Genomic DNA, 14602 nt, shown 5'->3' with positions numbered 1-14602 from the left:
TTAGAAGAAAATTCTTTTTCTAATTATTTTATTACACACTGTGCTTATAAACATTTTTTATGAATATTATTAATATTATTAATATTGTAGATATATAATTTTAAAATATATATATTGTATAACGCATATTGTGAACAAAATTGAGATAGATGGATTTTTTTTCGATGACAGATTTCGTGTTTTCAGATTGCCGTCATCTGCCGTCTCTGTCAATGATTGTCGACAAAAGCCGCAAATTTGAAATCGGAGCGACTCTCGCGCGTTACTCCGTACGAAACTGCTCCGCGACGGGCCCTCCCCACCACCGCGCAGCTTGATTAGGGAGGGGCGCGGTGGCGCCATGTTGGGTCCGCGAGCGGCACGCATCAGTCGCTTGATGACTGCGACCGTGTTAACGTCGCTACGCACGAGCCATGAATTGAACTCGCGTTCGCTCGTGTCGCGCGTCCTTTTTTATCTTTTTTTTTTAATTTATTCTTCGTGTCTGTCTGTCAATTCACGGAATTCTCCGTCTGACGGAAGTGAAGGACCGGAAAGGGGCTCCAATCCGTACGTAATCGAAAGTGTGTGCGTGTGACTCTTGTCGTCCAGCTCTGACAGAGAACGCGATTAAAAACAAAAGAGCCGAGGAAAAGGATCGAGAAAGATAGAGAGAGGGACAACCGGCGTGCGATGGCTGTGCGGCCTCGGCGCGTCGATTCTTCCGGTGGTGAACGCGCTTCCGGAAGTGTCGAGGACTCGACCGGGACTTTATCCGCCGTGCGATGGACCGTCAGGACTACGCTCGTCGTCGCGGCGACGCTCGCGGTCCTCCTCGGTGTCGCCGACGTCGCAGCCATCAGATCGGGTGAGTCTTTTTTTCGATTTCTTTTTGTCGCCGAGAGATCCGTCTTTCGTCGATTACAGGAGAACGAGTCGTCGATTATTTTAAAAATAATGCCGAATGCATCTCGCAGCGATTGACCTTGAAATTACTTTAATGACAAAAATGTGACACGCATTTTCAAATTTATTACATCTTAATGATGCGACATATCTTTAGCTTATTTCAAGATTTATGAAAGAATTAATATATGATATAGAATAAATACTCATTTGTCAGACAGCATATGATATTTATGATAAACATTCATATATTTCTACTATTAATTTTTTTTGAAATATTATATAAAATTTTATATACATTAAGAGAAAAATCATAAAAACTGTATTTGTATATTATTAAAATATCTGGATTAAGTATTTCATATAATATTTTTGGTAGATAAAAAAAATACATATTTGTAATCATTTTTTGTAAATATTTCTCAATATTAACTGAAATATCAATGATAATTATTACGATCTATTCAATCTAAGATATTTACAAAAATATTTATCAAATATCTTGATAAATATTTATAAAATATTAAAAGAATTTTTATAAATATCTTGTATATATTTTTTAAATATTGTGAGCTGTCTGCGTATATTTCTCATACATTTCCATTTTAATCCAATTGTTTTTCCGATTAATTAATATTAATATCCGCGTTCTACTTTTTGTAAGGTAAAAAAGTGCGTAAAGATAGCAGAAGGACGTCTCCTCATTTTTGCGATCGTCGTAATTTTCGATCGTTGATCGAAATGTTAACAGTCACAATATCAGTTGTTTGTCTAAATATTAAATTATTTATACTTTTCTTGCTTGTGTTGAAGCCATTGTTTACATTCTTTTTGCTTCTCAAGCGTTTCTTTGTAAGAATGTTTATGTTTATATGATTTCATACTACTTTAATCGATAATTTTTTTAATTAAAACTCTCTTATACATTTTACTTACGTTATACAATATAATAACGTTGTACGATATAATATTATTACATAAATGTTTATGGGAGAGATTACATTACAAATAGATATATTTTGATAAATTTAAAAGTAAAGAAAATATATCTATACATTTTTTGCGTTTAATTGAAAAGTTTCTGCGAAGCCTCGAGATTTTTTTCGAATTAAATTTTGAAAAGTTTGATTGACATATTATAAACGATTTAAATATTAAGGAAAATTAGGCGATTTCCTGTCAGATATCAAATATGTTGATCTTGACGATCAGATTTGACCCACTAGCGACGATCAAAACGGTAAATACAACTTTGTATAATGGGGTCTTTCGTATTTCAACTCAGAGGATTTTTAGTTGAAGACTTTCATAACTTCTTAAAACTCGCATTCGCCGACTTTAATTTGCAACCACATATGCAATCACTAAGCAGTAATGATTGCTCGGGTTATTTTAGATAATTAAGTTTATTTTCCACCTATTATGAAATAGGGGTAACATCGCTTAATTAAATATACTTTTCTAGGTCTTGAATTTTCTAACTCGAACTCTTAGTTTTATTAAATAATTAATTTACCTAATCTCTAGTCAACATTAATTAATGACAAATTGTAAAATACATTTTGAAAATTTCTTACATCTCAATGATATCTCAACGATATTTCTCAATGACATATCTTCACTTCATTCGAAGACTTGTGAAAAAATTTATATTAATAATAAAATAATAATAAAATAAATATCTCATAAATTTTCATTTTAATTAATCTTCTGATAATTAAAAAATCGGTAGAAATATAAATTTCGGAAATCAATATTTGTTTTTGATACAAAACAATCAGATATTGTCTTGCTAAAATTTCTAAAAATCGGAATTGACATTTAACGAAATGATAGATCAAGCTTGGTCAAGTTTTTCTCTTTTTTTATCTCATCTTGAATACTGACGCTGTCTACTGTTATCATAGTGCAAACTGTTACGTTTACTTTTTTCCTACATTCGCGTGGGAGGGGAGACAGAGGTGAGTGGGGTAGAAAAGATTGGAACCGGTTTCAGCGCGCGGAGGAGTGACAGAGAAAGAGAGAGAGAGGGGGGGGGACTTAAAGAATAAAAACTTTAACATCCGTAGACCAAATATTTGACCGGTTCATCAAGATCTAGATTTTCCAAGTTTTCATACTTTTCCTGTCAATTGTCCTTTCAAGATCCACGTACAATTGTGCCGCGTGCTTTTCAAAGAGAAAACCGGTTTTCTCGGAGACTCTGGAAAAAGTGTGTGACACAATGTTGGTGTCTAGGTTGCCCGAGAACCGGCAAAGGCACCGCCGATGCATTTGAAGAATCCTTTCAATAACGAGATGCGCTCGTCACATTTCTAATGACTCTCCATAAATCATTGACATTGTGAACTTCATTAACAGCTCGAAGATGATATATGTATAAATGAAATGGCGAGATTTTTCTGCCAGAAATATATGCATTAGAAATAGGTAAGGATAGACGGGAATTACGATTGACACGTGTTATTTTGAAAAAAAAAAAAAAAAAAAAAAAAAAAAAAAACGCGAGTGAAGAATATAACAGGTTACTTTTTACATTTGTTTTACACATACAATACTTGCCGTAAAAGCCCCAATTTTTTTCTATGCTAAAATTAATTTCTACGTTTTTACTGTGTATTTTATTACATTTTTTTTTATTTTTAAAGAAACGTATAAAAAAATATAAACATATTATCTACAAGTATAAACGTGTTATTTATAAATTTGCTATCTACAAGTATAAAAGTGTTATCTACAAAGATTTATGGATCTGTGATGTTTATATACGTTGATGTGCATTTTGAAAATCTTGCAACGTTTTTTTAGATTGCACTTTGCTTATTACTCTAATATAATCGCTAATTTTTCATAGAAAAATTTTAAAATTAACATAATCTTGTTTTATTTTGAGCCAGACTAAGTTTTGCCGTCTTATGATTTTTATGATATTAACATTAGCCTTTTTCTTGTCTACACACGAACATACACACACATATTTAAATGCATACGTTTATATTTGACGTACATGATACATGCAATTGCGAAGATAACGCCGACAGCATCAGAGGGTAAAATATCAATATGTTGTCGATTGGCTAAATTAAATCTCTGACCTTCCACGATGAACTCGTTACTCAATCTGGAGTGCGTCGGTCATTTAAAATGTTATCAACTCGGTATATCTATTTTGCAACGTAACAGGTGGATTTTATAAAACATTTTTTTTTATTTATATATCTATGCTCTCACTTTTCTCCCTCTATAATAACAATCTCCATTACATATTACATCTTTTATTAAAAATAATTATGATTGCCGTTGCACTTTTCCCATGTTACTTTATTTTACTGTATCGTACAATATAAATTTACTTCAAAATTTTGAATGCAAAATTTCAACTTTTCTGATATGACGTCCTTCTCATATAAATCTTTATTTATTATAAATGAGAGATGCATAATTGTCACTTATACTTACAATTAGTTTTTTTATACCAATGACCAGTTTCTTTTTATTTAAAAAAAATATGTAGATGTGAAAATACATACTTAAAATATAAAAGCACGATCTTTGATAAAAAGGAAAGTAAATTTTCTTGTTGAAGATATCGCGTTCTGTGGGAGAAGGAAGGTGTTATACTTTAGAGATACATCTTTCAAAAATTCTCGAAAGCTAAAAGCACTTTGCAATTGCAGAAAGCTCAGGTATGTTATTGTAAGCCACGATAGGGAACAAGTGGGACAAATCAGTGGGTCGATGAAACGACCTTCGTACTCGAGAGCGCCGCGAGTTTGCAAGCTCTGATTCCTGCAACACGCGCAGAAGAGACGCGAGAAAGTTCTTTCCCCGAGGAGTCGGTAGTTTTTTGACGTATTTAGAGCCGATCTCTCCTTCTAGCGACAAAATAATTGAGCGAAAATTTTTTTCGAAATTTCTCAATCTTTCGCGCTGTTGAATATCATATATCTGTCTGAAGTTTTTCATATTTTAATTTCTAAGTTGGGTCGAAATTGAAGCGCTTTTTTTACAAAAACTTGTCAAAATTGCAATTTTCTGAAAATTCCAAAAATTATAAAACATATATATAATAATAATTATAAAACAATAAAACATATCACATTTATCAAAGTAAATGATATCAAAAAATAAGGATTATTATTGGCGTTTTTTTAAAATTATTTGTTTGATTTTGTGATAAAAAAAGTTTGACTGGCAAAGAAGAGATTTTCTGAATTTTTGACAAGGGCTGTTTTTGTAAGAAACGCTTATATTCTTTCTGTTTGAATAAAATATGAAAAATTGTTGATGGATGATTAAGTATGACATTTTAATAATTCCCAATGAGCGAAACTTTTTTTTCGAAATTTCTCAATCTTCCGCGCTGTTGAATATCATATATCTGTCTAAAGTTTTTCATATTTTAATTTCTAAGTTGCGTCGAAATTGAAGCGCTTTTTTACAAAAACTCTTGTCAAAATTGCAATTTTCTGAAAATTCAAAAAATTATAGAACATATATACAATATACATAATAATTATAAAACAATAAAACATATCACATTTATCAAAATAAATGATATCAAGAAATAAGGATTATTATTGGCGGTTTTATTTAAATTATTTTTTTTGATTTTGTGATAAAAAAAATTTGACTGGCAAAAAAGAGATTTTCTGAATTTTTGACAAGGGCTGTTTTTGTAAGAAACGCTTATATTCTCCCTGTTTAAATAAAATATGAAAAATTGTTGATGGATGATTAAGTACGACATTTTAATAATTCCCAATGATCTGTCTTTTGATTGAAATTTTCGAAACTCGAGGTTTCTGATCGATACTAATGGAGAGAAAATGATCGAGGAAGTTTTCTCTATTACGTAGATTTCAAACGTTATACTTTCAAAATTCAATACGACAAACGATTTCTCCTAAATTTTCCTCGGAAAATTTCATGTCGTTCACACAAAAGGACAGCATTTTTTGCGGTCGAAGGAAACGACGTTTCCTGAATACGAAATCGAATAGCGGCATCGACGGAAACTCACGAAGTCACGATCGGCGAATAGTTACAACGGTGTGCCCGGCTGAACCAACTCTCGTAAGAACTAATGTAAAACGAGAGACCTAATGTAAAAAAATTACAGTAAATGTTGCAACTGCATACGAAAAAGTTGCAACAATTAACAACGGCCCCCTTTCTGTGAAATATTTATAAAAGCGCTTTATGTTTGCGATTCCATATTTATAGAAAATAATTTTCAATTGCAATTTCTATCTCTGTACCATTACTTAACAATATTTAAAATATGCTTATTAAATGTAGTGGTTTCATTTGCGCTCACGTCTAGACGTGACGTTTGATCACGTGCGGGATTTGATCGCTCGTTGCTTTAAAGCGATCGGATCTACCGTCTTGACTGTCAAAGCATTGAAAAATATCGCGATTATTGTCAAAAAAAAATGTATATATTTATTTACATATTTACACGCTGCTATCTCTCTCTCTCTCTCTCTCTCTCTCTCTCTCTCTCTCTCTCTCTCTCTCTCTCTCTCTCTCTCTCTCTCTCTCTCTCTCTCTCTCTCTCTCTCTCTCTTTTCCTTCCGACGGCGTGAAAAAATCTGTACATATATTTTCAAATTCGACTTGTAAAAAACAAACTTTTTCTCCCCGAATACTAATAAATAATACAAAGAATCCCCATTGATATTAGTACATAACTTGAGAGAAGGAGTTTCTCATAGAGTCCGTTGTTCGAAAACAACGAGCGTTTAGTACTGCGTGGACACAGACGCGAGGAGTCGAATAAATTTATAGGTGAGGAGGGAACTCGGCGCGAGAGCGAGAGCGAGAGGGGGCCACTCGTGCGGTTGTCCTTCTTCCTTCTCGCTCCTCGTGTTCGCTCGTGAAGAGATAGCTTGGGCTCTCCTCGTGGCTGGCAGGTAAAGTCAGTAGGCGGACACAGGTTCGTTCACCTCGGCCTAGCGGCCGACCGGATAGCGGGACCCTGGCTTTCCAGTGGGCCCGTCGTCGTCGCCGTCATCGTCATCCTCGTCCTCCTCGTCGTCGTCGTCGTCGTCGTCGTCGTCGTCGTCGTCGTCGTCGTCGTCGTCGTCGTCGTCATCGTCGTCATCGTCGTCGTCGTCGTCGTCGTTGTCGTCTTTGTCGTTGTCGCGTGGTCAATCGTGGTCAAATACCACTCCGTCCGCTGGTGGTGCACTCGTGCAACACGTTCGTGCGAATTACGCGTGCACGCCTGCACCTATTTCTGTAACTTGACACTTACGGACACCGGGGAAAATGTATCCGCACGCGTTGTGCCTCTGTCATCTGACAAAGGGATTTATTTATTTATTTATTTTTTTCAAATTTTGAATCGAGATTTCCATTTTTTTTGTCCGTTACCTAAACGCTGAATGTAAAAGAATTGTAAATCCATCATACGTTTTGAAAATATAGCTCTTTTTTTCCAGAGAAATTTCCTTAAAAGAACACTGGAATTATGATCAAAGCTGGCGAATATTTTCCTCTCTTTCTATCTTACAAAGAGCTTTAAATCGCGATTGTTGACGGTCGCCTGACGGTGCGGGCTGTCTGTGTGTCATCTATTAATTGGCAATCATATAAATAAATATCTTAATTGGTCGATCAATTTTGCTTCTTTTTTGCAGAAACAGTTTGAAACGAGTTGTCCTAGTTTTGGCAACTGATATGTGTTTGTTCAGAAATTTTTTGATTCCGATACACATCTTTATTCAACGATTTTTCTTTTATTTATTGTTGATTGTTTTATTAAGATTTTTTATTTAAAAAATTTAAAAAAGGTCCAAGTTTTTTATTTTTTATTTACATTGTTATTGTTTTATTCGTTAAAATTCTTGATTTTGTAATGTCATATAATTAGGTCGCTATTGAAATCACAACGTTACTATCACCCGTATGTTTTAATGTGATCTTGTAATCGAAAAGAAATATTGAATAATTGAGAAAAAATCTGTAGATATGAAAATGGTCTCTTTGCAATAACGGTATATATCTTATATAAAATACATTTGTTCGTAATTATATGTCAAGATATAAATCATGACATTAGCATCTGATCTGCAGTATCTGATCTGTCTTATGTTAATTAAAAAAAGAAGCTGATTATTATTATTACTATTATTTATTAGGAGATTGAGTATATATATTTTCTCAGCGTCTATTTAAATCGATGTCATGAAATGCACGGAATGTATGTATAAATATATCATAAAAATTATTCAATAAAGAAGAATGTGCGTCGGATGATTCATCAGGAAAAAAACATTTTTCGAGTCGTGTCTTCGCATGTTATCGGTATATCAGGTAGTTTCGTCGTTAACGTTGTCTAAGGCATGCGCGTTTTAGTTCTCGAAATATTCTTTATCCATATAATCTGCAGCTTATCTTTTTAAAGAGAGAGAGAGAGAGAGAGAGAGCTCGAAATTCTTTATAAAAGATAATAACTGAAATATTTCTGAAAAAATTACATATGTTTACATGTAATTTATAAACAGAAATCAAATATGAAAATATTAATATTATATAAACTAGGAGCCAGATAAATTGGCATTAAAATTTCAAATCTTTTTCGTCTGAGAGATAAATTCTTTTACTCTCTATCTGTATCATAAGTGCATTTATAATCTAAAGCGGATAGAGGTATAGCGCGGATCTACGGCTAAACGCACTTCGATGCCGATATAATTTAGAGATTTATCTATATAACCGTCACGACCTTCATTTCCTCGCGAACTTTCTGTTTTTCCTTCCGCTGCAGAATTCGCACGCGTGTGGTCCCCGCGCGATGTCGTTGGCGCTGATACATTTTGAGCGGTGCAACCGGCAAACACGAACGAGAAACGGTACATTTCCCCTCGTCGGCTTTTATAATTCCGTTTTATCGCGGATTACCGTACATCGTGGGTCACCTGCATATCGGCGAGAGATGGCGGCGAGTATTTTTCCAGCCGATGGCAAATTGATGCCAACCCCGCGTGGGAAACATCAACTTTCACCCATGAGACTAGAAGTGAACTCATAGCGCGCGAGTGTAACGGCTCTCTTCGTGTTTCAACGAATCGCGATCTAAAGCTCGTTGCACGGGATAGAAAGGGAGGGAAGAGAGGGAAATAGAGGCCAGCTTTCAGAGTAATTCCAGGGTTTTTTTAAGGACGAAAAAGGGATCGTCTCGGAAAAGAGACGCCATATATTATCAGAACATATGATGGATTTGCAATTTTTTTTTCCACTCAAAAAAATTATCTTGCAACTTCAACAAAAATTGTCTAGGTGTAAAAAATTAATTGAACCAGATGAATTATTAGCAATTTAAATTACAGAGACAGAATTTATATCCGCACTATTAGTGTAATTTAGACAGAAAATTTTTCTGTGATGCCTATCTTTAAGGTCTATTGTCAAGGACAATTATATTTGTGATTAATATTTGGCAATGGGATCTAAATTTTCTAAAGATATTCCTAGAATATTGCTGCTATAAATTCTATACGTGACAAACAATATTCTAACAGATACAAAAAGTAGCGATAAATTTTAATTAAGACATCTAGAAATCTATCTACATTAGCAAAATATTTTTTTGAGTGATTATATTCGGCTTTAGGTAACAGATAAAGAGAAATTGGAAATTCCGAATTGAAATTGGAAAGAAATAAATTTCACTTTGGGATTTTTTTCTCCCCCAGCTTCCGTTATTTAATCATATTAAATTGTGATTTAATTCAACTTGTAGCTCAAACATTGATTGGGTCATTGTTATTTTTTTTATATCTTTCTTAAAAATGAATCATACAAGATATAATGGATGCATGTATTATAGTCAATTTGTATATCACACGCACTTATCGCAAATACCGTTTAACGATATATTTCAAAATGAATTGTTCGTATTTACAAAGAGAGTCGAGCTGTTCAATTATTCATGCGCTCGCGTTATCTGTAGTGTTGAAATAATTTGGTTTTGAATAAATATTTTATAGCTACATAATTAGAGTAAGACCTTTGTTGCGTGCGCGAAAATTAATTTATTTATTCATTCGCTCTATAAATCAAGAGCATTATTTTCACATTTATTTAATCATTCCTCGAAATAACTTTTCCTCCTAAAAAGCACACTTTTCGATTTTTGAAAATTATAAGTAGCCAATATATTTCCTTCTTAAGAAATGGAAAATATGTTTTCAAAATATAGAGCATTTTTTTCCAAGTAATCTCTTTTCGAGCTTGTCGGGGGCAGACGATGCAGATGGAGATGCTACGAGGAATTCTCTGGGTCTTATTTCTTTCACGTGGTAACTGAAATTAATAATTGACGCGAATACGTATGCCGTACACACATAACAAGTACAGAGTCCGCAGTCTAGATTCTAACAGGCTGGGTTTTATACTCACAATCAGCGGATTCTTCGAGATCTCGTGACGAGCGTGCACCTCGTGCGTGTGTGCCTGCGTGCGTGCGTACCCGAGATGCACCCGAGCGCACATGTACCTGCACATGCACACGCCGAAATGCAGGACATTAAACCCCGATTGAATGTAGATTCGTGCTCAAACGAGCGCGGCGAATCGAAGGCGAGGCCTGCTCGAGTTCAGCGAGGAAGAAGAAATCCTCTTGACAGCAATGACACGATGTCGCATTAACTTACGATACCTAATCTTTATACTAGAATTTATTTGTACACGCGGGATATATTCTATTGCGATCTTTCGTATCATTCTCTTTCAAATCGATGGCGCGGAAATGAAATTGCGTAATCTCGTTGCAATCGATTGTAAAATATATTTTAATTTGTTGCCCTTCAATTTCGTAGACTAAAGGATATGAAAAAATATATCTTGAAAATTTTATTTTATTTCGGGAAATGAAACTTTTCAATCGGCTGGCATTCAAATCAAAGCACGCAAAATACAAAATGGGAAAGAAAAAAATTACAGGGTGTGTTTATTTATGAGTATAAAAAGCATCGTTTAAACATTGGATTTTATAGACAGCTAAATGTCTAGAGAAACGTGTAGATTCTTTTCTCAAGAATGCTAATGCAAAATGACGTTAAAAGAGTCAGAACTGTGCAAATTAGATTACACGAAATTTCATTGCAAGGAGGAGGCGTCCGATAATTTACAGCGTGTAATCGAATTAGCGCTACGATGTGGCACAGAAACGAAGAAAGGTCAATGGCTTTCGAGCGTCACACGAAAATCGAGTGGCGACAGGTCGTCATAATTACGACGTATCACTCATTATACCGGGTGATTCGAAGAAAACAAATTAATGGTACATTCATTTATAAACGGTGAACGGTAAGGTGGAATTGCGCGTTTTTATTTTTCATAGAGTACAAAAGCGAAGAATTAAATTCTTATCGTCGTGTAAAAGAAATCTTTGAAGGAAAGGAACGTGTGAGAAGAGTTAACATACATTAATTTATTATAATGCAAATAATTGTATAAGAAATGTGTACGATCGATATTTGTCGATCGATTTATTATACATTTTGTAATAAATTAATGTATATATGAACTGCTCACAAGTTTCTTTCCCTCACAAATATCAGGAAGTTAATATACGTTATTTGATTATATATTTAGTATACATTCTAATTTATTATAATGCAAATCGAAGTTCTTGCGCTGATTCTTGCCGGAAGAAAGTATTGGAAATAAAAATAGCATTTCCGTTCACCGACTTGTAACGAGCCAGACGTTCATGCATCAGCATGACCAAGCGTTAATTACCTTAAACGTTTCGCTAATTCCTTCCACATCACAATCGGCTTAGATTGCACCTCGCGCGTGTGGATGCGTATTCTTAACCGCTCGATGCACATTAAGTGCACGTTTCCTTGTTCCCCTCAAATTTTGCGAACCGACCATTTTCTCGTGTGTACTTATATCTATCAATTATTATTAATATTCTTATTATTTAATTTATTATTATTGTTATTCTTAGAAATGGAAAAGATTTAAAAATATACTATCGAACGGAGTTCGATAACTATTTTATTAATTTCTTTGATCGGTTCTAATCTATATTTTTTTTCCGAGAAACGTCATCGCCGATTATTATTAATATTTTTATTATATAATATTCTTAGTATTTCATTTATTATTATTATTATTATTATAATATAATATTCTCAGAAATGGAAAAGATTTAAAAATATAATATCAAACGGAGTACTTTTTTATTAATTTATTTGATCGGCTTTAATCTATATTTTTCTGCCGAGAAACGTCGTCGCCGATTGATTCGATATTCTAAGAGTGAAAAGAGATGCGAATATTTATTTAGCATATACATATATCCTCGCGTATACTTCCGCTTTGCATAACTTGCGAATAACCGGGTACTGTACAAGTATCTTCGATGTACGGTCCAACTCGGAGGAGTGATGAGAGAATTGGCGCGTCGTGAATTACAGAGAGGCCTCGAGAGATTTCCCTTCACCGGAGAATATCAATCGTCTGCCGTGGCCTTGTACTGCGTACTACGAGCCCAGTATACAACGAGTCGGGTGGCTGTTGAATGACACTGGCTGTTGGTACATATATGTGTCGCACGCGGCGTTCGTTGATCCGCGCGAGTTGATCCAATTAGCGATCCAGGCCGTACCGTGTCCAAGATTTCTTCGAACGTTCCTCTGGACGCGCCGACGACCTATGCCACAATTGACTTATAACCGATCGTAGCCTCTGCTCTCTCGAATCGCTATTAGGTAATAACGCTCGAAGAAGAGATAACGCATATTCAAAAAATATATTTTTTTTCTTATATTTCTTATAGTTGATTATTACTTTGTTTGCCAATTTTCTTAGAAAAATGTCAAAAATCACAAAATAACAGATACTTAAACAAAATTATTTTACATACTAACACTCTCTCTTTTTATTAGATATATTATTTAAAAAGAAAAAAATTATCAAATTTATTATTGAATTATTAAATAAATGTAATTATTAAGAAAAGAAGAGAAAAATAGCTTAGAGTCGAATATATCATTTAGAATGAATTTTTTGAAGTGTTTCATCAAATGACTTGCATATTCAAAAAATATACTTTTTCTTCTTATATTTCTGTTGATTATTATTTTGCTTGCCAATTTTCTTAGAAAAATGTCACAAAATAACAGATATTTAAAAAAAATTATCTTACGTACTAACACATTTTCTTTTTTATTAGGTATATTATTTAAAAAAAGGAAAAATTATTAAATTCATTATAAAATTAATAAAATTATTTAAAAAAGAAAAGAAAAATAGCTTAGAGTCGAATATATCATTTAGAATGAATTTTTTGAAGTATTTCATCAAATGACTTATTGGCTCATTTTCTGAGCTCACATTTATCACTAAATGTGTCACTAAATGTAACAAACACATGTATAAAAACACTTTTAGAGACATATCGTGATAAATGTGAGCTCAGAATGCGGGCCATTGTCTTTAGCAGCGATAATTTTACTCGTCAGATAAGTAGACGAAAAAATATAAAAATGTAAATATTTTTCTCTTCGTTCCTCGAGCTATCACTCGAGTACACCTAGACTCGATTCTGCCGTACGATAAACGTGCGCTAGTTGCTTCACATATAAGTATATGTCTATATATTTATATGCATATTTTCTCATTGCTTGTGCGTCTTCACTTGACGCCGCGGCACTTGAGACCGTGCATCTCTTGATTCGGTCTCAATAAATAATTGCCGTGATAATGACGGGAGGGGGGGGGGGAAACGGTCTTTCGCGATGCCTACTTAATTTAATCATCGGTTTTACGTAGCCTACTATCAGCGGCTCCGTTATGCCACAACGATATTCTAGTCGCGATAACGAAATTGTGTACGGAGAGACGTCTTTGGAGACATCCGGCTCGCTCGAGCTCGGGTATCAAGTACTATCCGTTGGATACGACGATCTTTTATTTATTCCGGGATAGACAGGTTGCGTTATCTTGAGAGATGCACGACGCTCCGCGTTGATGCAGCAGCGGTACTTATGACTGGGCTATTGCACCGTCTGGTACGAACGTCGTTGCTGAAAGAGCATCCGCCTCTCACGCGAGCGCGAAGGTGAACCCCGATGTCATAGGACGCATGTGCTTGATATATGTATATACGTTACTTAACAATACATTATATCATTGCTGAAGCTTACTATTATGATACACCTGCAAACATAACAGGACGGGTGATAATAGAGGGGTGATGAATAGATCGATCGCTGATAAATAATCGCTCGAATATCCATGCTCGTGTTTCTCTGGAATTTTATCCCATGTCTCTTGGGTAAAGCGCAATACTTTATTAGAGTTTATCGTGTGCGTAAATTATAAATTGAATTTTATATATACGAACGTTGGGAATGTTTAGTTCATTCCTGTATTTTCGTTTCACGCGAGAGAAATTGATTTTTTATGCATCTTTAGAGGACTTGAATTTTCATTGTTTCTACTGTTTATCTAGTTATTTTTCTGAAAACCAAAATTTCGCTTTTCTTACGCAAGATAATAGATTTTACCATCTTTCTCTCTGATGTACGGGTCACTGAAGAGCTGACGATAATAAAATCTCGGAAATCTCAGTTTAAATCATGGCGAAAAAAGAGCACCTACTTGAGACGTTGAACGAGCATTTATACTCGAAGAAATTGGACACGCTTAATTTTAATTCTCCGGACCTAATATGATAGCGATAAATCAT

The 14602-nt window shown here is 34.4% G+C and overlaps 1 protein-coding gene across 1 annotated transcript in view; it reads left to right on the top strand.

The window, feature by feature from the left end:
- The first annotated feature begins 357 nt into the window (after nt 1-357).
- Mgl (low-density lipoprotein receptor-related protein megalin) overlaps nt 358-14602 on the top strand; it is a 42921-nt gene continuing 28676 nt past the window's right edge. The window contains exon 1 of the mRNA XM_072907608.1: nt 358-847. Coding sequence (XP_072763709.1) covers nt 673-847 — 175 coding nt within the window. The 5' untranslated portion in view covers nt 358-672. The remainder of the gene's footprint in view (nt 848-14602) is intronic.

Source organism: Anoplolepis gracilipes, chromosome 15 (assembly GCF_047496725.1).
Source record: "Anoplolepis gracilipes chromosome 15, ASM4749672v1, whole genome shotgun sequence".
NCBI lineage: Eukaryota > Metazoa > Arthropoda > Insecta > Hymenoptera > Formicidae > Anoplolepis > Anoplolepis gracilipes.
This window is presented reverse-complemented; position numbering and strand designations above follow the sequence as displayed.